At 42.2% G+C, this 27,062-nt stretch overlaps 1 protein-coding gene across 2 annotated transcripts in view; it reads left to right on the top strand.

Moving 5' to 3' along the window:
* Positions 1 to 10,546: 10,546 nt before the first annotated feature.
* The window catches only part of CNOT6 (CCR4-NOT transcription complex subunit 6), a 32,598-nt gene continuing 16,082 nt past the window's right edge, over positions 10,547 to 27,062 (top strand). For both annotated transcript variants that reach the window (XM_066559958.1, XM_066559956.1), the window contains exons 1-2: positions 10,547 to 10,653; positions 24,989 to 25,102. In XM_066559958.1, the coding sequence (XP_066416055.1) occupies positions 24,991 to 25,102 (112 nt within the window). In that variant the 5' untranslated portion in view covers positions 10,547 to 10,653; positions 24,989 to 24,990. The remainder of the gene's footprint in view (positions 10,654 to 24,988; positions 25,103 to 27,062) is intronic.

Raw genomic sequence — 27,062 nt, 5'->3', positions numbered from 1 at the left:
CCTGAGACAGGTTGGCACTGAAAAACAGAAGACACAGTGACTTGAGTGCATTGAGAACCAATTTAAACTGCTCAGAAGTTCTGGAAGATTTCAAATTCTGGCCAGTTCCTTGGAAAATTGTTGCTCTTTCTAAATTTAAGTTTGGAACAGAATCCCAGCATGCTGCTGCAGAAGAAAAGTTCTGGTTTGTCAAAATGAAGACATAAAAGCTCAAACACAATTTAATTACAACAGGCTCATAGTTCAATGCTGAGAAAACTTAAACATTTCAAAACAAGTTGAATCACATATTCCTGTGACAGTATCCATTTCCTAGTGCATTTCCTAGAGCATTTCCTAGGGCATTTCTGCTCTCCTGGCTATAAATGGATATATACAGATATAAGAGATTAGGCACACAATATTTTTACAAAAGCAGCTGCACCTGCAAACATGGGCCACATAAGAGGGTTCAGCCTCCTGGCACTCCTCCCCTGGGCTGACAAGGAAACAACCCAGTGGTTATCCCAGTGGCCAAACTGCAGGTGTTGTTGTCCACATGTGGGCGTTTGTAAGGGCAGTCTGAAAGCAATTATAAACCCAGTCAAACAAGAAACCTGAGGTTAGATTGTCTTAATTTCATTTAAGACATGTGATTGAAGCTCTGCTTTTTAGGCCATAGTAGACTGTCATAACATGTCAGTTAATTATATAAGCCCAGTTATTAAAAAACAAACAAGTTTTCACTTTTATTGGAGCTGAAATATTTCCAAAGCCAGCAGTAAACAAAGTGTCTGTATTAAATAAATCTCAGGATGAATGTATTATTGACACATGGATTAACTGGGCTGGATATTTCAAAACCACGTCTGTGCCTTTGCCCGTGCAGATGCTCTCACCAGGCCAACAAAAAGTATTCTCTTATCCCAAACCCTGCAGGAATATTTGTCTAAAAATGCTTCTATTGCTCCTGTTGCCTCTCAGCTTGCAGGGGAGAGGGATCTGTACATTTTGCCTGCTGGCTGGAGGGTGGACTCAGCCCTGCCTGTCTGACACGCTGCCCTGGCCACCTTCACACCTCTCAGGAGGATTTTGGGCTGGAAGAGTGTTTCTTTCAGCAGCCCTGGTGGCTGATGCAACCAGTTTAATTCAGCTTTAGTTCAGGTCCACAGAGTCTGCCTGAGCTCTCTGCTGCTCCCAGCCCCGGTGCTCTGCTGGCTCAGCATTACCTGTGCACTTCCACAGGGAAATGATCCAGAAAGGATTGCAGGGAAGCCAAGACAGGCTCTCTTGGTTACACGGCAAAGGAACAGAAGGAAAGTGTCTGTAGAAATGTCAGGGGCTGTGGAAAAACTGAAAACCTTGGAAGCAAGCCAGGTGCTCATCCTCTTCGGAAACAGCCTTCCCACCCCTTCCCTTTCTAGGAAATCAGATGAAGCTTTGCAAAGCCTAATTCTTATAAAAACCCCAAAAGTGATTAAATGAACATGTGCTACCACCTGCTGTCCATTATTTGGAAGAGCAGGGTCCCCAGCAGGGCCTGGCTCCCACGGTCTCCCCACAGCCCCAAGTCCCACTCTGGCTCCAGGACACTGAGAGCAGCTTCAGTCCATGCAGGGCCAGTCTTGGGGAGCTCAGGGGCACCAGTCACCCCGGAGAGAAGACATTTTGTTGAATTCTCCTGAACAAATAGCAGCATTGAGGAGGGAATTAGGAAATTAGGTAAAAGGGAATGTCAGAAATTGCCCAGGCTCTGCACCTTGTGGTGTCAGATGCATGGATGGACATGGAGGTACCAAGATGGGGAAAACAGCACTGGCAGCTCCAGACATCCACGTCCTGGGTGCTCTCTGGGGGCCCCTCAGCACCCCTGGCACATCCCTGACGGGCAGCTGCTGTCACAAACAGCCATGAAGGCCAACGATTCACCGAATAAATATGGGTTTAAATAGACCAATTCCTGTACAGGTCACTTCACTTCCACACGTCCCCACCAGGGACTGGCAACTCAGATCTGAAGCAATAAATCACCTCGGGCTGGCAAGAATAACGGCCCAGAGCTCACGAAGACAAAGAATGCATTTGATCCTTTTCTGTTGCTGTGGTGAGCAAACAGAGCGTGCCCAGTGCATTAGGCAGCTCTCTGTGTTAATATATTACCTATAATTATTTGTAGAACAGAACAGGGACCAGTGGAGTCAGTCCAGGTACTCACCATTCACTGTAGCCAAAGGGCTCCCAGGAATCATCATCTTCCCAAAGTCCTGATGAAGAAAGAATTAAGGGAGTAAGAGGGTTTGGTTCTAATTGTTAAAAGAGCCACATATGTCCTGAACCTATGGTAACACATAAGATCTTAGAGGGAAAACAAAAAGGAAAAAATTCTGGACACATGAAAAATCTTCCTTTATCCTTCTCAAGCTGTGCAGAGGCTTCTCTTTTTGCAAGGGCCCTGGGCATCAACATTACCCATCTCAAATTCTTTTTGCAACATGTCACTGGTCCATGGTGTCTCCCATCCAAAACCCTCAAAACACCTCTACAGCTAATTAACCAAGCGCATTGTTTTACAAAGATTAAACAAAGGAATCCCTCACAGACAATGTTACACAGCTGAGCAGCAGACTCCAAACAGCAGCTGAGTGCAGAACACGTTACAGACATGTCCTGAACAGCCAAAGTGCTCAGCTGGGCTGGCAGAGACCACCAGTCAAACAATTCTGAATAAGAAATTGGAGAGAAGTTGCCTTTTCCAAGAACACGTGTCAAAATAAAGTATGGCTAAATTTAATTAATAAATGACTCAGATATAATACTCTGATCAACTGCAACAGGAGGTTGGATTGCAGCAGATATTTCATTGGTAACTCCCCTGGTCTTCCCCAGCCTGCTGCAGTTTGCTCTGAAAGGAACCCTCACCAGGTTGGTTTGGAAGGGACCATTTCCATAAGCAATTGTACCCCAGTTTTATCTGAAACCATTTCTGTACAGCCAACATGCTGGAACAATGGAATAAAAAGGCCAATACAGCATCAGTAAAAGTAGAAAGGCAAAAGGTAACCAGAAATAAAGCAAAAAAGGCAAATAATTAATCCAGGCTTTACAAATATGTCAAGGGTTTTTCTCTTACTTTCCATCTGCCATGAAGACAAGAAAGAAACATTCTCTGGTGAAATAAAAATGAGCAAAGGAAGAAAACAACATGTGTGTTAAAGCCATTTTTCCAAAGGCTCAATGGCATTTCTCTGCCACAGCACTCCACATCTCTCCGTAGGCTCGAGCCAGCGAGTGGATGCTGGGTTACTTCACTCTCATAGCATGAACTCGAACTCCTTGCTATTCTCAATCTGTCACATTCAACAATCACATGTGAAAATGACTCAGGCTGCCAGTTGTCTCCGTGTTGTGCTCGTTGAGCATTTGCCAGTTCCTCAGGAGTAGGCTTGATATTGAAAGCCACACTTTGGGAAACGTGATTTAGCCTGAGCCTGCTGCATTAGGCTCAAACATTTGGGGTTTTTTTTTGTCTGGCAAATTTTTGTCCTTTTTTTAATCTTGCAGACCAACAGTTCTGGACACAGAGGAAAAAACAGCAGGTCAGATCAGTGACTTGTTCAACTTGGCATTTTGTCCCTCCTGGGGGGCATTTGTTCAAAGTGCCTAATATTTTGGACGGAATGGAAAAGCCCTTAATGTACCACACCAATCATCAGCTGTAAACAGACAAATTTTCTTCCTGTCACCTGCAGTGATCACCTGGGAAGCAGGCAGTGATTTTCACCCTTTTTTTGAGCAGAAGCTGTTCCATGGTGTAGCCTTTTAGCCAGCATGGCTGCAGACACTGAGCCGCTTCCCACCCTGGGTTCCCCCCGCTCAGTGAGGTCCCCCAGTGCTTGGAAACAAAACTCTTCCAGTTTCATCACCTCAGCCCCAATGCCTGCCTTCAAAGCCTTCAACAAACAATCGAGCCCCAAGGTGCTGCAGCCTCCTCTGAGTGCAGGGGCATCCTGTGGTGATCAGCTCACACACATGGATGTGCCCACACTGCCTTGGGTGATCCTACACCAGCATGTCCCAAAGCAATGGATCTGGCCCTGCGGATGGGGAGCAACCGAATATGTAGCTGCAAGAGAGGCTGAAATATTTCATATTTAATTATTTTGGCTGTGTTGGTGTTTGACTCAATACTATGCTGTCCCCTCTCTCTGCATACCTGATGTCCTAAGGAAAGTATTTTGTCAATTCAGATAATATTATTACAGAAATAGCCACACTTAACTATGAGCTAAATTTATTCGGTCATTTTGTAATTTTTTTTGCAACCGCCAATGAAAAAAACCCAAGAATAGTAGGCCAATAATAGCCTCAAGATTAAAGGGTACTTTATAAATTCTCTGGAGGGTCTTTTCCCAACCAGAGACTGCCCTTAGCCAAAATTCTTCAGATAAATAATAATAATCTCCTATACAAAACATTCAGTAATGAGGACATTCAACATCTTGAAAATGCGAAACACATTGCATAAAGAAGACTATGCATAATTTAATTGGAAATTTTATGAAGTTGCTCACTGTTAAATAAGCAAAATTTGGGCCTAAGATTTGACACAGTAAATAATAATATTAAGAGATTGATTCCAAAATCCTCGTGCAACCATTTTATTGTTATTGAAAGTAATTAATCTGACTTGCTGATTTACGAAAGGTAAACAACGGGGGACTCATTCTGTGCCTCAAATATCAAAAGTAGGATCATGGGGATAATAAACAAAGTTTGCTACATTTCCTAATAATGTAGTAAATGGACTTTTTCTTCAGGAAGCCTCTCCAGCGTCCCCCAGTTCCACAGATAGCTGTCTGAAAGCATACGGTTTGTGTAAAGCCTGTGTGTACCATATGCACGTATCACTTCACTTGCCACTGAAACAGTTGTGTCATGGGTGGAATGTGGCAACTCTACCCACACACAGTAATGTGATACAACAGATGAAGATAGTGGAAAGCCGTGAAACTGTACGGAGAAATTTAAGTAGATTGAGTCCATCTCTACTTCAATGGGAATTAGATCAGGCCTCAAATGAGAATTTATGCATGACAGCTGGATTAACATATATATTTCCTGAAAGACAGTACCTTTATAAACTGAAGAGTTCCACAGTGTCACACTGGAGCATTAGTTAATTTTTTATTAAGAGAGAAACCATCATTTTGTAATTCACGGTAATTTCCTCCAGGACATAGGTCTCCTTAGTTATCTCTTTTGATTCCTGATCCTACTTAATTTGCAAGGGATGAGACTGCAGCAGGGAGAGCTTAGTGTATATTTGAGTTATAGTCCTCATATATTCTGGTTCATGAGCAGGAAGAAGTGCGAGCACGAGAGACCCAATTAAATTAAAAGTTCCGCACTCTTCCGTTTCAGCGAACGCTCAGGCGACAAATGATTACAGCATTATTGCATTTTCTTACACAGAAAAAAACTGCCCACGGTCTTTTTTTTTTTTTTAAAAAAGCCCCATGCCCAGTGGGCAGTGCCCTGCCTGCGTGACCCACAGTGTGAAATTCTGGCACTGTGGAAAGCTGGAGCTTCCCACCCGTCGCATGAAGCTCCATCAGCCATGCAGTGCCACGGCAGGGGGAAGCTTTACAATGCAGGAGCACAGATGGGATCAGCTTGCAAGTAAATATGTTTCTGCTGCTAGAGAAAAGCATAGAAAGCGACGATGAATAAAGATGAAAAATAAGATGCTGACAGAGGAAGAGGAAAAAGCCGCCAAAATGGGTACAAAGGGAAGAGGATATGGTAGAAAACACCAATGATCTGGATGGGTAGTTTGAACACTGGCTTTCCTTCCATTAAAGAGAATCCTTCCATCTTACATCAATAATGCCATTATTTGGCATTTAACCTCTCCGTTGTGACTCCATAACTGGGCATTCAGGTATTTCATAGCAATTTGCTCTATTCACTCACATACATAAAAGCTTTTGCCATGAAAGGCAAAGCCTTGTGCTCTTTTTGCAGAGCTTTGAATGCAACCAGGAGCTCTGCCCATGTAATGAATGCAGGCAGGTTATACCATTAACATTTTCTTTCATATTATTAACTTAGTTCTAATGTGAAAAGATGGATATCTTCTTGGAGAAAGGTGACCAAGAGTTGGAGAAGTGATTCTAGGAACAAAAACATGCAAGAATCAGCCTGTGTCTAAAAAATGACAGAGGTAAAAAACATCATGGTTCATAAATACAGCTTCTTAACAGACTTCAGATCTTAATATTTGATTAGGACAAGTAAGAATTAATGGCATTGTTAGATCTGTTACTTCACTGCTACAGTGTAGCACAAATGTACACACTAGGAAGTATTAATGACTCAATGCTCCACAGACCTGCAGGCTTGAGATGGAGAACAAGACTTGATGCACACTTTAAACTGCTGCAACCCTGACAGTTTATCAAATATCTAAATAATTGTAAGAGTAATCTAAACATAGTATACAAGCATCTCAGGTGGTGGCAGAGTCATATGGTAGTATCCATAACCGGCAAAAAGGAGTTCAAAACTCTTCTCTCACTGTGGAAGACTTCCTACTAAAATGCAGATATTTCTAGAAAGAAAGCTTTTGATCATATTCAGTTTCTTTCAAAGTACTTATTCCACTTTTGTCTAACAATGCATATTAAAGTAATTCTAAGGCTGCAAAGCCCTTACCGACAAATTGTGCCATCCCAGGATTAAAATTCCTGAATTCATCTCTGTTGTGGATATGCATAAGGGGAGATTTCAATTACCTTTTTACATACAGGTCTTCTGGAAACCACTGAACTCCATTCCATGCAGAGAAAAGCAGGAATATTAATTGCCTCAATGCTTTTTGTATAGAGCTTTCACTGTAGTTTTAATGCTCAATAAACATCAAAGATTTATCTTTACTATCCAGCTGTGAAAGAAGATGCTCTTACATTCACTCGGTAGATGGAGAACAGGCCATAAAACTTAAGGCTGAAATCATTAAAAATGCAATGATTTCAGAAGCACAATATGAGTGTTCCAAGTCCTCATTTTTCAGACAACCTGTCATTTTAGGCATATGCCATGTTCAGAGCAGCTATCCCACTGATCTCAGCCATGGAAGCCATGCTGCAGTTCATATCCCTGTATCTGTACCCACACAGACTGAAAATGCAGGACATAATGAGGCTCTGCCCTCCTATTTGGGATCCCTCTCCATCTCCCACTTACTCCTTCTTTCCTTCCCATTATCTCCCTGCTTTACCATAACTGTGCTCTCCTCTTCGATTCCTTTCCTGCCTCCAGTTACGTTGCTTTTGTCACATTTCCTGGGCACACAAAGTGAGGGAGTGGGTAGGACTGAACCTTTCCTTGGTCACCTCTTCTATAACCCCAGACACAAGAGATCCCACAAGCCACAACCCCTCTGTGCCTGCTCTCCCTCAGGCTGGGGTGATGTATGAGCCATGCAGGATGAAGGTCATTCTTTACTACAAAGAACTTAGAAGTCACACAAGCCTCTACTGTGCATATAGATATTTTAGGAGTATATCTTTACCAAATTTAGCAATTTAAATAAAGCAAAAAAGTACCATTGCTCTGCCACAAAGACAACTCTCTACCACAAGTTTCACATCCCTCTGTCAGTGCACAGAGGCACCAGGACCTCAAACCAGCTGTAAGTGTTGGTCAAAGGCACCCAGTGGCCTCCCTGAGGCCTCCCAGGCACACTTCCAGCTCCACTTGGACAAGTGCATTCAGAGAGGAGATGATGGGGGTACTGAGATTTTTTTAAACCACTCACACCAAGTACTTCCATCTCCAAGTGTAACCTGCAAAAATGTTGTAGGACATTCACCTGTGGGACATGCAATTGTGTGGTACAGGAGATTTAGATTTGGCCCAGCTGAAGGCTTATTCCACAACACAAAAAGTCATTTTTGGTTTAGAGTTAATGAATGAAAACTTACACTCAGAGTACAGTACATCTAATGTTGTGTTTTAAATGGTGGCCAATTTCTCCTTAACCTGGTTGTCTTTTGCAGCACTACTGTCCCAAACTCAGGACAACAGCACTCAGTGTGACTTGGCAGCTCCTGAGATGTATGGAACTGTCATGGGCAGGTAAAAGATTAATGGGAAGGGCTCTCTCTTGATTGATGAATCTGTGACCTTGAGCAACCAGAGCACTTGCACCAAGTATATCTGCCATGTGAGACAGACAAAATGAAAGAGGCTCATGTTACACTCTCAGATCTCATTAAGCACCCAGACCAGAAACACCGATACTGGCACTGGCCATCTGCTCTGCTGTTTGCCTGGTTACAGGTCTGATAACACTTTCAGGGAGCAAAAGTTAATCAGACGTACAGATGAGCAATAGCACTGCTGCACAGGAAATTCAGTGGAACATAACAGTTTCTAAAAAAAAACCCCACATACCTGTTTTTACTTCATTCTGCTCTTTCAAACCACACAAGCTGGCGGTTAAAAAATTGTTGACATAAAAGGCTGTAACTTTAGGCTCTCCAAATATTGACTTTTTTATAAATAACTTGTAAAATCATAATAAAGTTCACTAACTTGAAATCTGCCAAATTGCAGGGATCTCCTGTTAATCTATACAGGATTGTTTGTAATTGCTTTTAAAATATTTTCTCTAATGTTCTCATTTGCTTATCTCAGTTATTTGAGAATTACAGTATTTTCTGCCATTGGTGCAACACTCCACTTGCAGTGTTGCAGGCCTTTGTCAGTAGACCTTTCCATGTTTAATGTACTATTACCCCAGCATCCATCCCTGAGGAATGAAGGTTCCCTGCAAGCATTTTTCGAGAGACTTATGATCAACTGAATTTTCTTTGCTGAGCAGCAATTCCTGGAAAATCCTGCAACGTATTCAAAGACTTTCCTACTGCTTTTGGAGAATTAGCTCTGGGCAAAATGATATAGTCTACTGAGGCCATATCTGACCCAGAAAGTATTAACTGAAGAATGTGCAGGACAGCTGCTTATCAGAAAGAAAAGACATGCAGTGGAGGAGAATGACATGTAGAGCTACTGGAGTCAGTTGTGAATGACTGTCAGCTCTCCAGAGCCAGCCAACACGGGGAAGCAGATACGGCATTCTGCCGGAGCCCGTGCGCATCCGTAATGGAGCAGGCTCGGATATCTTAGCACAGGACTGCACCATGTGGAGAGGAGATAGTTTATCATCCAAGAGCATTTCAGATATATGATATGATAAGGCTGAACAGAAATCTGAAGTATAGCAGGATTATTTCCAACCAAGTGTCAGCCTTTCCGTGGAGGATGTTCTGTGAGCAGGTTTGGTCAGCAGCATGCCAGGGTCATGTTTTCCAAAGCACTGACCTCCACGGATGGGGGTGGTGCTCCTCAGAAGCTGGACCTGGCACCATCCTCCTTCACACAGAGTTAAAAGAGAATGCCTCACTGCACAACAGTGTGAGTGCCATTTATTTCCAGCTACATATCCACTTATACCTAAATGGAGGCCTCAATTCCTATTCAGCTTTCCCAGATCATAAACAGGGTTCTGGGACAGTTCTGGGTATGTGGGACAGTGTCTTTGTTTTCACTATTCCTTTGGATGAAGTGGTGTGTACCAAGTGATCATTTGCCACAGCATCATCAATTATTCAGCATTTTAACCCTCTGAAAAACTGACGAAATCTTTAATTTGGAAGTCATTATTTAGGCGTTTTGCTAGTATTACACCATGGATGGCACTTCCCCACCATTTCACCTGGCATCTCTCATCATAAAGTCTTGTTGTGCAGGGACAGTAATAATAACACTTAATGAGAACGTACTTTATTTTTCTAAACATCTTGGTTTGCATCCAATAATCAGTTCATGGAGAAAATTACGCGAGCCACAACACGAGTTTCAAAAAGGTGTTGCTGGCGATTCTGGGGGACATTTCACAGTAAGCATTGTTCCTGAGTGCGTCGCAGCAAAGGATCCAAGGCACTGGTTTCCCATTAAAAACACAAACATAGAAGACGTGTTGTCTTTCCTAAAAAGCGTTTGGCCGATCACCCGCACTGTGTCTGAGCTTATCCACTTCAAGGCTGAGCTCCCCACTTGGGCTTTTGCAGGAGAATTTAAAAGTTCTTTTCCAAACAAGTGACTATTCCCATTCGCCTTCCTCGGGCTCCTGCTAGGAGCCCCTTCCCTGCCATGCTCCACTTGCACGGCTTTCCAGCCTCCCTCCGCAGCGCACCCGTTACTTTCACCCACTTTTCCTGCGGCCGTACCCCCAAACCCGCTCCGAACTCCTCCCTCCGCATCCCCCCGCGGCCCTGCCGCCCCTCCCCGGGCTCCCTCCGCGGCCGCGGAGCGTGCGCGCAGTGCGGGCGGCCTGGGCAGGTGGGGCGGAGAGCGGAGCGGAGAGCAGGAGGAGGAGGAGGAGGAGGAGGAGGAGAGGAAGGAGGAGGAGGAGGCGGAGGAGGGGGGCCGGCCCGCCCGCAGCCGCCGCCGCCGCCGCCAGCGCCGCCATGATGCTTGTTTGCTTTCAATGAGTGTGAGGAGGAGGCGGGGGGGAGCCGCTCTCCCGTCCGGCCCGCGGCAGGAAACAAAGAGCCAGGCAGGCGGCGGAGCGAGGGCGGCGGGGGGACGGGGATGCTGCAGCCACAGGTAGGGGCGGCCCCGGCGCCCGGCCCGGAGCGGGGGGCTCTGCCCGGGGGGGTGGGGGGGGCAGCGCTGCGGGAGGAGTGCGCTGAGGGGGAACCGGCGGTAGCACGGCCAGGGGGGACCCCTGGGCTCGGCGGGGAGACGCCCCCGCGCCGCGACGTTCGGGGGTGTCAGGGGGGCCGGAGGCCCCTCTGGACGTTGGGGGGGGGGGGCGTCCGGGGGGGGTGTGCTGGGCCTGGGCAGTCGCTGCTGCGAGGACGCCCGGAGGAGTCTCCGCGGCCGGGGAGGCGGCGGGGAACGGCGGCTTTCGAAGCGGGGGCGGCGGGGAGGGGGCTCCGCACGCCCGGGCCGAGCCCCGCGAGCGCCCACCGGCGAGCGGGAGGCAGGGAAGGAGACTGGGAGGGAGCCGGGCCGGGCGGCGCCGCGCAGGAGCCCGGCTGTGTTTGCATCGAGAGGCAATTAAGAGAAATTAGTATAATGGCATCTGGAAGCCTGAAGTTGTTTTTTTTTTGTTTTTGTTGTTGTTGTTATTATTATTGGTGCTGGTAGGTTTTGTTGTTTTCGTTGCCTTTTTTTTTCCCTCACCGTGCAATTGAGTTTAAAATAATTTAACAAAAGGCCGAGGGAAATGACATCAATCGGGGGAACTGCCCGTCCACCTTCCACGCACGGCGCCCCGCGCCGCTGCCTCCCCGGAGGCCGATCCGCCTGGCTGGGCGCGCACCGAGGGGCGGCAGCGCTGCCTGTCAGCGGAGCGCTTCGCCTGCTCCGGAAGGAGCCGCGGCAGCCGCCCGCCCTCCGTCCCTCCCCGCCCCGCCGGCAGCGGGAGCCGCGGCCGCGCTGGCGCCGGGGCCGGAGCGCCGCTCGCTCGTTCCGGCGGAGGGAGCGGCGGGGCGGGCGGGGGCCCTGAGTGGCAGCGGCGGCGGCCAATGCGGGGCCGCTGGGGCCCTGAGTGACAGCGGCAGCGGCCAATGGGGAGGCGCGGGGGGGCGGGCGCGCGCGGCCGCGGGACAGGCGCATGCAGGGATAAACAGAGGGAATTGGGGCGGGGGGTGGCGGCGCCGGGGCTGCGATCGGGATGGCGGCGGCCCCGCCGTCGGTCCGTAACCGGGCGGGGCCCGAGCGGGGTCGCCTCCTTGCCTGGGGCACGGGGAATGAGCGCTTGGGCTGCCCGCCGAACCGCATCGTGCGGGGGAGCGGGCGGTGGGCAGCTCCCGCACCCCCCCGGTCCATCTTAGGGCTCACAGGACAGCATTTCCTCCTCCAGAATTTTATGGCGAGCGATAAGCCTGGGATCAGACAAGGCTTTAGAAAAGGAGATATCTAATGCACCTGTTTGTGTCTTGGTATCTATGGTGAACACGTATTTTATAAGCATTTTTTCCACAAACATTAAAAATTAGTATGAAACCTATAGGTTGTAGTCCTAGCTTGGACTTAATGATCTTAGAGGTCTTCTCTAAGCAGATTCTTTACTGCTTTGCTTTGTGTAATGTAAGAACTATATTCAAAACAAATTCAGTAAGCTAAAGGTTTTGTTGGCTTTTTTTTGTTCTGTGGGTTTTTTTTTTTTGTTTTGTTTTTTTGTTTGTTTGTTTTTTAATACAGCCATCTGTATTTCCACAAACGCATAGAAGATTGTATCACTGAAAATAGGAATTCATGATGGGTATTTGCTTTGTAACTAGAGTTGCAGATTGCCTGTTTTTTCATTTGATTTCTGGGGTTTATTTTCATAATCTAGATTTCGGCACAGTGGGTAACTAATTCAAAATCCAAGGGATTAAGAAATACCTGTGGTATTTGTCTGGCTTAAATACAAAGATGTGCAAGTGTTGACTGGTAATTGTATTGTATCTCACATTTCTTTTCATTCTAGAGCAGGTCTCGTAATTGGGAATTTATCAACATTTCCACTGGGGTAATTTTACAGGATTATCCGCCCTCTGTTCTTCCTGCTGGTTCATCTGGACTCTGTGGAGTTTGCTGCTAGCAATGAAGCCTTCTGTGGGGGTTTATTCATGCTATTACTGAAATGGAGCCCTTCACATTTGGATTAACTCTTTGTTCACTTTTCACCTGAATTGCTTGGATCTGCCCATGTTTAAAAAGGATCCTCCCAAGCATCTCTTTTCTGTTTACATTCTGAAGTTGAACTCTGAATACAGTCTCATGTTCAGGCTGTTTACTGTGCTTGAGTTTTAGAGAAAGAATTTAAATACAAAGATAGATGAAACTAATACTGCAGGGGCAGGTAAATATATTTGACATTTTATACATGAAGACTTGAAAACATGTTATGAAGGGTCACAAATTGAATGAGCATGGTACCTTTTCAAGATAAGGCTGTACTAGATATTAGCAAGACATTCTTTTAACCAAGTGCCATGTTTGTGATGGAAACCACTGTCTTCAAAATGGTTCCAAGACTGAGCAAACTAAAAATTCTTTCCCAACATATGAACAAAAGAATCCATATTTGAAAATGTGGCTGAATAAAAAAATGGTTCTGTTAATCTGTTGCCAAAAATCTTAAATATTAGTGCTCATAGCACACTGTGCCATGCTGTTTGGCTCACCACTGTGCCAGGAGTCCATGTGGTGAACCAGAATTCTTCATCCACTTGTGTAGTCCCTGTTGCAGAGGCCCTGGTTCTGTTTGCTAACAGACTGGTGAATTTTAAATTATTATTATCTGGTTTTGTCACATCCTTTTGGCTGTACACTTTTGTATGTGCAGTCTGAGCATTATATCCCAGTCTCAAATGGGGCCACATTAGGCAAAGATGCTACACAGAAATCTTTAGGAATGAGGATGCCTTTCAACCTTCAGAATTGAAGAGATGTACAAGAATTGACACTTATTTCTATTTACAGGAAGTATATGTAGTATTGAAAGATTACAGTTGTGTACATTGGGCTTTAAAAAGCTGCCAGTGACGTTAAAACACCACAAGAATATTCTCCACAGACACAACCACCAGATTTTTGTTCTAGTTGCATGAGGCAGAGTTTGAGCCGTGCCCAGTTGCATACAAAGTATCTGGGGTTTTCAATCCATATATTGAGGTTTTACACTACCTTCCATGTCAAAACACTGACATTACTGATTCCAGTCTAAATTTAGCCTTCTCCATGGTGTAATTTTGAAAGCTTTATGCATAAATTGCTCAAGCTGAGTCACTGCAGGGTTTCATGTGTTTTGTTCTTTCTAAAGTGTTGGTGCTTCACACTTGGAAGTGTGATTATTGTACAATAGCCTGCAAGTTTATTAGCATTGTGTTAAGTGACATAATTTATGTTCTTACATTGAAATTGGGCTGTACAAGTCCATTCAACAAGGGAGTCTTGGCATAAACTTGGGGACCTGCACTCTCAGTTTTTACATGGAGCAATTTCTGCAGCTGACATCTTTGAGAGTTTACAAATGCTTAGGCAGGTCCCAAAGAAAAAGCTGTTTAAATGCTTAACATGTACTTTTAGCTGCTAATTGCACTTCCAAGATGGTGCTTGTTTAAAAAAAAAAACTTCAGTTTTTCCTTTTGTAAGACTGCAACATGAATCCTTTTGTTAATGCCTTGGAGGCCTTTTTTCTAGTGTATAAATCAAGGAGGGACTAGGAGCAGTAAATATATACAGTTGTTTATTTTAGAACTAAAATACTTGCTGTTAGGATTCCAATTTATGCTACAGTGGAGATCTGCAGGAAGAGATTGATTTGACTTCAGATTTTTTTAGACTGGGAATGCTGTTAGTTGTTCTGTGGAGGCTGCCAACTCGACATTGTGATCACAGCCTGGATATTTGGATGGCTCTCTTGTGCATCTTAGTTCATGTTCCTGGTATGCAGCCTTTATTCTGCAAGTGAAGGGGCTCCCTACCTGAAGACCTTCCTAAAGTTTTTGTTCCATTTTATAATACCTGTATTTCCAAAGCATCCTTTGAGTTTCCCCCTGTCTTTAGCAAGGCAGCAGTTTCAGTTGCAAGATTGGGGTTTTCCAGAACATGCTGAAACAATTTGAGTGATGGATCCTGTCATGAAGGTGCAGCATCTTGCCATGGTTAGGAGACCAGGAATATACAATAATGTCATATCCTGCATGTTACAAATAATATGCAGCTTTATTGCTTGAGCTATTTTGGAGTGTATTGATGGGTGAGATGTGGATCCTGCACATTGATCTGACTTCAATGCCTCTCCACAAAAGTATCTCTCTGCATAAATCAGTTTGCAAAGTCAGGGATCAGGAAAAAAACTTGCTTCAGAGACAGATCTTCCATGTGATTTTTGCAACAAAGGCCACGTTTAGCCAACACCTCCAAAGACAGAAGGTTTGAAACTAAACTAAAACACCAGCAGGGTTGGCTGTGCGCCATCTGATGTGTATCACCTGTCAGAGCAAGGAAATGGCTTCGTAATGGCTGAATGGAAAAAGTATTGGGGAAATTTATGCCACACTCTGACCATTAATACTTTTAAATATTGTTTTAAAGAAGTTTTAACAGTTGCTCGTCCAACAGAGGAGCTTTGTTTGACAAAGCAAAGGTCCTGTGGATTAAGAGGAATTTCAATGCAGTATGAATCACAATTTATTTGCAGAGTATTTTCAGGAATGGGAGCTTTTAGGAACAACTAATAAGGGTGAAGAATAATTAAAACTAGTAAGGAATCCTGTTTTGATGAGGAGCATGAAAGATCCACCTCTGGAGATTTGCATGGCCAGTCATGGCAGAGGTGCTTTCTGTATAGGGAGATCACCTCATGGTTTCTTCTGATTTAGAAGGTCAGGACTTCTCTCTAGTGGCAGAATTTGGAAAGCTGCTACTTTGGTTGCTCATCATCCATGTCAGTACAAGCATTGCCAGAGTAATGCTCAAAACCAGCCAGTGATGTGGCTGAGCAATGATACTTTGTTATTTAAAAAACCCCAGCCCCCACAACCTCGAAGCCCCACTTTCTTAGCTGAGTATCATTCTTGCTTTTCAGTATTGTCTCACAAACAGCTGCATCAACACAACTGAGGGAGGTGATGCAGTGGAACATGGGGACAAGAAAGAAGTCTTGAGTTGGCCTTTTGCACAAGAACATGGTTGTGGAAAAACATTTTTATGCTTGTTGGTTAAATTTGAAGTAAAACCAATCTGTGAATTACTTGCTTGCTGTCAGGATGTGGCTAGATGGGTAGAGCATCAACTGTGCAATGACTTCTGTAACATCCTGACCTTCACTTAGTTTAGCAGCACTAATACTAACAAGCATTTAGGTATCTTGAAATTGTGTTCTAGGAAGGCAGAGATTTTTGGATTTAGACACTGACATCTCTTGTCAAGCTCTAGTTCAGTTCTATAGCAGGAATGCTGAAAATGAGCTCATGTCCAAACTTAATTTAAAGTAGCTGAGTTCTCTCTTACTCCTTCATTCTATTGTAAGACTAAGAAATAGTGTTTTGTGTGGTGACTTCTGGTTTTCCCCCATGGAACAACAGAAATCTGGTAAGCCTTCTGCAGACACATAAAGGAAAATGTGGTAAGGAACATGTTGGTGCATGTGCCAGTATTTAGAGTAGCTTACTGAGTTGGACCAAGATGAGAAATTTTGCACTAGGTCCCCTAAACAAGAATCAGTGTTTTGTATATTGTGAAGAATCATAACTAAATTGTCAAATATGATTAGATACTACCAGTGGAGTGGGAGTTGGTATTATATGAATGTTTTGGAGTGTAAAGCTATTCTCAGCTTTCTAGAGACATTTGTAGGTGAAAGTTTTAAGCCTTGGTCTTTCTGCCTTTATAAAACCTGAAGCTAAATGTTTTACAACACAGCTCTTCCTTTTTAAAGCTGGTCTTCTAGTTCCATCTGACTTGTACAGTACACAGTTCTGTATGCAATGCAATTTATTTAAATTCTTAAAGTAATTAGTGAACCTGACATCTCTTTAATATATTGGCTTTTCAGAATACACTAACAGAATGTGCAAAAAGCTGAATGCTGTGTAGTACTCATTAACTAGCCAATGTGGTTCCAGGGGTACCAGTTAAGGTCAGGCTTTGCTTTGCAATTTGGTTTTGTGTTAGTGTTTGTTTTCTATACAGCAGCCTTTTACTAGAGTCATAATTAGATACAATTTCTGATCATTAAGAGCTATTCTAATAATCTAGACCATGTTTGCAACACTGAGAACATTTGGACATCATATTTCTAGTGATTATATGTTGTGCAGGGGAAGGGGTGGGAATTTGAGGGGTTTTTTATCGTGGGTCTGATAGAACAGGTCTGTCTTGGAGGTCTGTTTAGAAGATGGAGGAGTCAAGGACCTCTGTCCTCAGTTGTGCCTTTTTCACTCTGACCATTTTAGATTTCTCTTCTGAACCTAAACTAGTTTTTGTAGCAGCTGAACATGAAAGTGGCAATTGCTTCTTTGGATTAGTGAAATGATGGTAAACAAGTTTTTCACACTGTGCAAGGTTTAGAGGATTACATGTACACCATTAAAACATGGAGCTGCACATTTCTTATCTGTGGGAAATTGTAATAGGCAGGGGCTGGGTAGAAAAAGTAGAAGTTGGGAAAATGACATCCTCCCCATGCCTGCCACTGCCAGCTGGAGCCAGCCAGTTTGCATTTCCATAAACAAGTAGTTATGAAGGACAAAGAAACCTTAATTAAATTTGAAATACCTGCAGGTCAAAATTTAATATGCTCTTCTTAAAAATGTGAAATGACTGAGTTTTGAACTTAACAAAATTTACAGCCTGTTCTAGTCAGTGCTCTCTAGTCTAATGGAGTCTTCCTGATTTGAAGACAGCAAGTAAATCCTTTGACATTTATGGCCCAGTTTATCTGAACCAGGATGCTTTGCTTGGGTTTCAGGAGGGTTATGTTTCATTTTAGTCAGCTTTGGCTAGATTAAGGGGTTTGCTGAACTTTGACAGCTTTATAGATTTTTAAAAGAATATTAAAGCATTTGTCAGCTTCTGAGTTTTCTCTAGTAGAACTTATATATGCAAATTCAAATAACTCATCTGATTAATAATATTCCAGATACACTTACATGAATTCCTGGATATTGAGTTAATCAGTATCTTGTATTTATTATTACACATGTTCACATGCATGTTCACATCCCACAGCATTATCTTAAGTCTGAAAAAGAGGAAGGGTAACTCGTGGGTTTGTATTGGCAGTCATGTAAAATTACAGTTTTAGAAGTCCTCAAAATAGGATGGAGAAGCATTACATCCCTGATGAAGCCATTAAATCTTAATATGCTAACAGCCACTAAAATGTGATCTTAGGGAGTGAAAAAGTACTTGGAATGAATCAATGGACTTCGTGTTGACTTAACAGCTTTTTTATAATTTTAATTTTGATTATTCCAGCATTAAGTTATAAATTGGGTTCAAGGGATCTTGACACCTTCCCACATGTTACAGTTGAGTCTCTTGGGAGGGGGGAGTGTTTCAGGAGTTGTCCTGGTCCTGCTGCAGTTCTGCCTGTGCCCACAGCTGGTACGTGCCATCCCCTCCTCACACTAGGCAAAAGGAAATTTTTAACTTAGAGCATGTGTTCTGAAAAATTCAGGTGTTGACCTTTAGCTGATTTCCCAATCAGATTTTTCCTAGCCTTATTTTTTCAATACCAAATGCTTACAGTAAAAAAAAAAATATTACTTGAACAGCTTTTTTTGAATAAAATGCCAAGAGTGTTTGTACTAGTCCACAAATAATAGGTGTTTACACAACAGACTTGATATTTGCCTTGAAGTAGCATACTAGTAGGGAAAAAATAAATATGTGGTTTCTTGCAACACTGGTGTTTTCTTTGTATATATTCCAATAGAGGGATCTGGTTCTTGCCTACAAAGTTAAATGTAAGGTTTTATTTCAGTAGATATGCCAGTACTTAAATTTCTATTTATTCAGCCTCAGAATATTTGTGACTTTAGTTCTAATGTACTATAGTATGGATTTCTCAGTTCTGAGGCAGATATAATTATTTTGGATTTTTTTTTTCTCTTGAGCGATGGCTCACACCTGTTTCCTGAACTTTGCTTTATCTGCTTGTGTATTGTAGCAAAATGTATTTTGCAGATATATTGCCTGTTACAATACATTGTAGAAAGTACATTCTGTATAAAATACATGTGTTAACTATGTGCAACATAAATATATATTGTATACTATATTGCAACAAAGTATGCATTATGTAGCAAGTCATGTTTCTTAGCAGAATGTGAGTATTCTTCTATATTATAGTGTATACCTGCTCGTAGTTGGGAAATACAAAACCATGGGCATATATTAAGATTTATTTTTAAAAAAACAAATGTTAGTATGTTTTGAATAAGATATTTCTAGAACTAAGATAAAATGAAATTTTGAAGTCTTTGTAGGAACAGTGTCAGGATACAAAAAAACCATCCAATTCTCTTGTTTTGTCTTAGATAGGTGGGGTGATGTCAAATAATTTTAAATAAGGATTTAACTGAAATACATTAAATGTGTTCATAGGGCACTTGGGGTTTAGCTGGTTTGCATTGGGTATTTGTTTCCTTTCCTCGTCATGGTATCTTGCCCATGAATATTTTTCCATCAGTTTTCAGTATTGACATCACTCTCGAGTTTGTTGCCCAGGCATGGAACAGGCTGAGGATAAATTCAGTCATTGCTCAACTCATCAAGTCAAGTGTGTAAATTCTGCAGGGACTGACCTTTATCATAAACCCTGTTCAAGCTGCTGTGGCTTTTCTGTGAGGACGTGCCAGATGTTGCACCTTGTCATCCTGGCCAGGGCCAGTGTTGTTGCTTATTTGCCTGTACTTCAAGCTGAAATGTAATTAAGTTCCCATAGAAATTCATGACTTGCTGAGTAAAGCACCACCAGTGAGAGGACAGGGAAAGCAGCAAGCTTGATTCATGTTGGAAAAGCACATTTTAAACAAGGGGTGGTGAGTCTTTGAGTAGGAAAGGGCAAATCTGCAGTTTTATAGTAAAACTGTAATACAGCACTATGAAATTATCTTAAAGATTTTTTTTCCAAAGTACAGTAGTTATCTTTTAGAGGTACTTCTGTTCCCTTTGAAGAAGGTCACTGTTTGGAGTTGAAAGCAGAAATTCCTGTTAATTCTAATAAAGGTCAACAGTAGAAATTAACCCTTTCAATGCAGCATTGAACCTATACATTGCTAGACCTGCTATAGCCTTAAGTTATCTAAAATGCAATGTACTTTGCCTTCAGTTAGGATTTCAGACTTTGTTCAGTGTTACTGTTTAACTGGGTGAGGGTAGCTGGAAGCAAGGGTTTGCTTCCTGCTATGGAAGAAGAGATTTTTTGCCAGTGTGGCCAGAATTGCCATTATGGTGGTGTCCTGATTTCAACAGCTGCAGATCCACACATGCATTCCTGCTATACAGGAATAATAACACAGGAGTGCAATCTCCCTTAAATATATATTTTTTTCCTCTTCCCCCCTTAGCCAGTTTAATTCCTTCACCAGCTCCTTTGTTATCAGACAAAAGTCAATGCTGATGCAAGAGTGAAGTGGAAATACAGGGTCCTGGGGAGGAGGAAGTGCAGCAGGACCAGCTTAGTTCTGCTTCATGCATTGTAAAACCACAGTGCAAGTGGTAGAGGGTGTGGAAGATCCTAAATTAACTTCGAATTCAAAACAGACCAGTCAATTTAAGAAACATTTATATTTGTGGGGAAGGTCATTGGAACCCATTTTTAACTGAAACTTGGGATTGCATGGAAAAGAGTTTCAGGGTTAAAGGCACAAGGTTACAAAAGAATGGTCTGGGGTGAGCTTCCATTTGAGGGTTTGGAGAGAGAAAGGGGAAAAAAAGTCTTTTATATGGGCTATTGTTTTCTTATGAAATCTTTGAGCAACTTAATAAATTGCTTTCCATCCTGCTACTTTTCAGCAGTTGAGAAGTAATTTATTTGGCAAGTAATACTGCACTGCATCAACAAATGGAAAATATTGTCCAATTGTCTTGTTACTTCTTACTTTATTAGAGCTAGATTTGCATCATTCATTCACTGTTTTTAATTAAAGTAGCAAAAAGTTTGAGTAATTCTGCACTTGATCAGGTGTGGTGCTACTTTGTTTACTTTCCCCTCCTGGCTATCTCCAGATCTGCATTAGTGTGTCAGTGACGAGTAAAAGCAGGTAAAGGGGAAGGAGGGGATTTCAAAAGAAGTCACTGACATGTGTTAGGAAGTTTCAGCAGCAGAGCTGTAATGCTCACATTGTGATTGACTTCAAGGATTTCTAAAGGTACTCCCAGATTTGTAAATGGGTGTTATAGATAGTTCATAGTAACTTATGGAAATAGTTATTTGGGAATAGTTGATTGGATCAGTTGAAATTACATCTGAACACTGTGTTGCTCATACTTGTTCATCATTTTCTACACAGTTTTAGAATTCAAATTTTCCTAATTGAAAGATGTGTTTTAGGGGCAAACTTGATGTCTACATCCATAGTAATGGTATAAAAGATTGTATTTGGCCTACAGGAGTTGTCCAATACGTTTAGTTTTGAAATTGAGTTAATTTATCATGGTATTGTAGAAAGCATTTCAGGAAATAAAGAAATGCTATAGTATTGGGGTGCTTAAAAAACCCCCAAAATCTCAATCTCCAAGTATCTGCTCACCTACTTACTTTGTTTAAATCTTCCTGCTCACTATCTTCCAGGTTCACAAAAATGGCAGAAGGGTAGAACAGGAAAAAAAGCTGTCACCTTTCGTGCCCTGTCACTCAGAGCAGGCTCATTTCTCCATTTTGAAGGCATTATTTATTGGTAGTTTCTATAGTCACCTGGAGCATTAACACAGTCCAGCTTCACTTTGCACATGTGCATAGCCAAGGACACTTACCATTCCAAATGTCTCATTAGGCAATGAGCTGAACTCCCTTTGTTCTTCTACATTGAGCAGTGTATCTAAACCAGCTTGGCCTCCTGGAAGTCCTTTCTAGGCCACCAGCTCCTGCTGACACGGTGCCCTCCATGGCCCTGGTGCTGTGGCTGGGATCCTGGGCACCCCAGGATCTGGCGATGCCACTGTCCTTGTCCAGGACAGCCCCAGTGCCCGGCCTGGCTGCAGCCATGGCTGTCATCTGCAGAGACAGGCAGCAATGGGGGCAGCTCCCCCTGGGAATATTTGGCTTTGTCTGCAGTGCTCTGTTCTGAGGGGAGCCTGAGCCAGAGCTCCATCACCCACCTGCTGCAGCAGCCAGCTGTGTCAGCTCTCTGCCAGCAGGTTGCCCTCCCTTGACAAAACAATCTTCAGGTTTTTCCTTCTCTTCCTGGTCCCTGTCACCCTTCCCTGAAGGGGCTGCCAGTCCCTGCTGCCCCTCACCCAGTGCCAGTCTCTGTACAAGCAAGGGCTTAGGGCAGTGTCTGCACTGGAGGCTTGAGCTGGAATTCCTCTCACACCTGGGCACTGTTGACCTCGTGGGCCTTGGCTCAGTTTCTGTGGGGTAAGGGGTGTTCATTCTGAGTGACCCACGGTGGTAGTGGGCAGCCACACTCAGTACAGCTCTCAAGCTCTTCTGTTTTCACAGCTATTAAAATGACAATTTTAATACCCTGGTACAAGATAGTAAACTATTTCATTTGCATTCAAACGTACTTAAATGTCCTTTTAATTAAATTTATGTAGTCTGGAGCATTTTCCAGGAATCCTTGTCATATCTTTGTTATAAAGATTTTCTCCTTTACAAACTGATTTACTGTATGCAATAAGAACCTAACATTAATGGTGTTTCACCATCTGTATTGGTGTAAGTGAAAATTACAGGTGGTATAAGCTCTTTTGAAAATTGCCATGATGATTGTTAAGAGCTGCAGTTATCAATGTTTCTAAGGATGTTCAACACTGTTTTATGGGTCTTACTAAAAATTACTTTAGTCTGACAAAACTCTATCACTTAATCTGATGTTTACCTCAGCTTTTATGTTTTACTGTAGCAGCTTAGCAGGTGCTAAATTTGGATTTGGGGAGGTGGAGAAAGGAGACAGTAATAGAGACTGATTTTCTTGAACTGCTCCATGCTGTGAAGTTTTGAAATGCAATTGAAGGTGTTGTGCTTGTATTTTATGCTGTACTGTGAGATACTATCCAAAATTAGCCTTCCTGTCAGTTCCTGAGAAATGTTGAGTTCTGGGTGATAGATGAGGGTGTGCTAATGCCTGGATGTGCCTGGTGGCAGTGATGCTCTTGGGCAGCAGTAGTTCCTTCAGCCAGGAGGCTCTCAAGCATTTGCTGCTTTTTTGGCACCTGGTAATCCTAAGCAGCAGGGACTCATCCTCTGAGAAATGCAGCAGTGAGAGAAGGAAAACCTTCAAGAGCAGGAACTTTATTATAGAGAGGGAGGGTGACTTTATTGAGATGGAGTGACTGAGAGTGCAGGATCATCAGGATCCACTGTTAAAGCCCCAAATTCTTGAATCTCTAATTGTTCTAGTGTACATTAACAAAACCCACTGGAAAAGTATGTCATCCTCTTCTAGCAGTGAGCAGTGATACACTGCTGGTACCAGCAAAGCTGTTAATTAGTGCATGTGATTGAGTGTGCTCTGGGGAGCGTTCGTGTTTCTGTACTGAATGAGATTTCTGTCTTTGCTATACCTGCTTCTCAAAAAATTGCAACATATTTATTAATTCAGGGAGCAGCAGGAAGAGAAAGCAGTAAATGTCTGACTAAGGTAAATGTTTCCTGACAAGCTGGAGCATTCCAACTTGGTCTTTGTGAATTATATATAATTATATGTAGAAATTTCAGAAGAGATGCTCTGTACATTACTCTGATATATATTTTTGCATAGTTACTGCAGGAAGAAGTTAGGCTTTTACCTTTCTGGAGATTGTAATCCACTCTCCCCTCATTTAATTAGTGAAGTTTGATGAAAAAAGTGTTACACTTGGCAATTCCCATACCCTGGGTACTCAAATGCTTTCACTCTGGAAGGAGCCTCACCCAGCTGCTATTTATAATCTGATCCTTTTACCCACAATTCACTTCTTAAAGAGGAATTTCTTTTCACTGCAGAAATCTGGTTTTGGCCAGTAATGGGAGTGGGAATGGGAAGGAGGAGTGTGACTTAGTAAAAGAGCTGTTATATTAAAGTAAGCATGTGATACCTGAAAGCTTTGTTTTAATTAAGATGCATAATTATTAGAAAGTTTTTGGTGGATTTCTTTTGTTTTGTTTAACATGCAGAGTAAACATTTTTCAGTAAAATCAGTAAACAGATTATAAGTCTGGTTGATAGTCTTATTTACTAGGAATTATTCTTTGATTTTTTTTTTAATATGATGACAACATTTTTTATTTCATCACAGGAAGTGAAAAAATGAGAAAGCCTTAAAAGACTTGGTAGCAAGATGTCCTTAGAAATTTGACCAGTACAGCTGCTTGCTTATTGAGTGTATTTGGGTAGTATTACAATATTGCTGAAATGTATTTTGATGAATAATTGCATAGTATTGCTTGTAATGTGTTTTTAAGTGTTATTTCAGCCAGCATTGTTTAATTTCTCTTTTTCATATAAATAGATTTATAGCTTGTTGTTTGTTGGAGACGAATGTTTGCTTCTCTGTCATGGTGCATGATTGAGTATGGTAAAAAGAACCTAGAAAAATTATTCTTACAAAGTTACCAGGAATGATGTGAAAAAGAATGAGAAGAATGAAGTTAAATTTTGGTATTAAATAGCTGGCTGAAGAAAGTGATAGAAATATTTACCTTGAGTGCAATATTTTGAGGTTGCAGAGAGTAGGGTGAAGGTTGGATTAAAACCTATCACTTTGCAGATTTAAAGAGTTGAGATGTTTTTGAAACCTTAATTCTTTTCTTGATGCTGATTTATGTGAAAAGCTGAGAATTGCAGTAAACCTGGAACTGATGGGTAATCAGTTATTAGCAAATATGTTCTCAAGGGGTATGAGATCCCTGTGATCATGGTCATCCTTTTTGAAGTTTCACTGTTGAAGAAACAAGAGCCTGCAGTGGGATGTGTTGGTTTTGAGGGACACAGAACATAGCCATGGAAGGTGGTGGGACATAATTTCTAAACTGCTTTGCAGATTCTGGAAAAAATTTGGGGGGGGCTAGGCTGTTGTCTGCCATTCTAGGAGTATCAGAAATCTCTGTTTTTCTATTTTATAGCAGTGTTTCCTATTTAGCGACATTTGTAAATTGGCACTAGCTTTGAGAAGTATTTGGTACAAAGGCCTAGTATGAAATTTAACTGAAGTGGGAATTACCTTCTAAAGAATTCTCAGTATGTAATATCTCAGTTAATCACTTGCCTTTTGGTTTCAACAGGAATGCCCAAGGAAAAGTACGATCCACCTGATCCACGGAGGATGTACACAATTATGTCCTCAGAGGAAGCAGCCAATGGAAAGAAATCACACTGGGCAGAGTTGGAAATAAGTGGTAAGGAACTGAGGCAGGGTCCTGAGTTAAGAACTCACTGCAAGTAGCGTGGGCTTGGACAAATCTGGGATGGAATTACCTACCTGAAGTGAGGCAGCAGAGCACAGGGATAGCTGGGGGTGTGTGGAGGGAAGAGCTTGGGCTGGGATAACACAGGGAGCTGTGGGAGGGGTAAGGTGGGGCAAGTGGGAAATCCCCATGTATAGGAAAGTTTTCAAGGTGAGGATATGGATGGGAACTCTTTGTGTTTTGAGATGATGAAGTGAGTGAGAGCATGAATTTAAGATTTAGTCTTTCAACGAGAAGAAGGTGAAGTTGGGGTTGATCTGTAGTGGTATTTTCTTACTATAGGTAATGTAACAACAAGGTATTAGTCCATGAAGCAAAAGTTTTCTGTTTAAAAGCACTTGTAAATTTTGCTTTGTTCTTAAGATTAAAGACAAACACCAAAACCTCCACAAGCTGTGCAAGCTTTGAGATATTGTTGGATTCTTTAATCTTTTCTGAAAAATAAGGTAATGGTCAGAATTTGTAAGCATGTATTTCAACTGGTCAGCCAGTCTCTTGATTTGTAGAGTAAATCCTGAGTTTGCTACAAAAAGTCTTTAACAGGAAATTCAAGTGAACCTTTTAAGAATGAAAAAAATTTGTGACATTTTAAACTTAGGCTGTAATTTTGTGTAGATACGGAGGTTCTTTAAGCAACTGCAAAAATTGCCATGTGGGATTTAAAAATGACTGTAGAGAAATTAGAGAAGAAGAGAAATTTATAGAAGAAGGAGTAAACAAACTGTTCTTCAAATTGTGAAGAATCTTTCCATCCAGTTCACTGAATCTGTGCCTTGCTTCCAGTACCACGTGCCTCCCCATGTGAATAGCATTCTTTACTGAAGGTTACAGATGCAGAAACCCAGTTAAATGCTGCTTCAGGAATCAGCATTATACATCAGCATTAGGCTTGGAATCCTCTTGGACATCTGCTGCTCTGCATAGGAAGTGCATTAAGTGATGGCTCTTTCCTTTCATGCCTGGTAATCTCACTATAGACTGATTCCCGACAAGGGAGGTGCTGGAGTGGAGAGCCTGGATCAGGGATGTTGATTGGAAATCCTTTCAGCTGCAGGGCTTTCTATGATCACAGTCACCTGTTTGTATTGGGGATGGGGGAGAGGTGCTAATTCACTTTTAAAATGCAAAGAACTATCCATTTGTGTTTAAAACCTTTCAAAAGATTTCTTAACGAGCATTAGAGGAACATCAATCCCTTAAGATCTGTATGCATTTGCCATGCAAAATAAAATGTGCAGTGTTTTTTGTTTCATTAATGTTCACACTGTCCTTTCCTTGCAAAGTGCTTGGTCACATAATATGGAAAGCCACAAATGTTTCAACTGATCTCATTTAAATAATGTTTTTTCATGATGGGCTTTTTATGCTTTGTTTTGTTACAGCTCACTGGAAATTATACCACTATTAAACATTTTGCTGCCAGGGACTGAGTCCCAGATGTACATGTCTCAGTGTAACCTTCCCTGGGCACTAAATATGAATTCTTATTTTGGAGAAAATAACTTAAGGAAGGGAATTAAAAAGAGTGTGTGTTGGTATAATATTAACCAGATGGTTGTTAACCTTGATGAGTCACAGTGGGCATTTTAAAGTAGTTCCAGCTAACTTTTTGCCTTGGAAAAACTGGTGTTGGTACTCCTAAGGCCTTTGGTACAGTGAAATGATTTATGGAAATGAAAAAGGATTTACCCCTGGAGAAAAAAAATCTTGGAGACAAAAAATATTTTGAGACCTTCTGATGATATCTCACATTCCTTGCATGCAGCAGTGTAAAAATCTTGATTCTGTCACACAAATCCATGTTTCCACACTTCAGTTTATACAAAAAATCATACCTTTTTTTAAATATCTGGCAATAGTTGATACAGCTTTTAGTTGAATGCCAGATGGA

The sequence above is a fragment of the Molothrus aeneus genome, chromosome 15, assembly GCF_037042795.1.
Source record: "Molothrus aeneus isolate 106 chromosome 15, BPBGC_Maene_1.0, whole genome shotgun sequence".
NCBI lineage: Eukaryota > Metazoa > Chordata > Aves > Passeriformes > Icteridae > Molothrus > Molothrus aeneus.
Note: the sequence above shows the minus strand (reverse complement) of the source record. Positions and strands in the feature narration are given on the sequence as shown.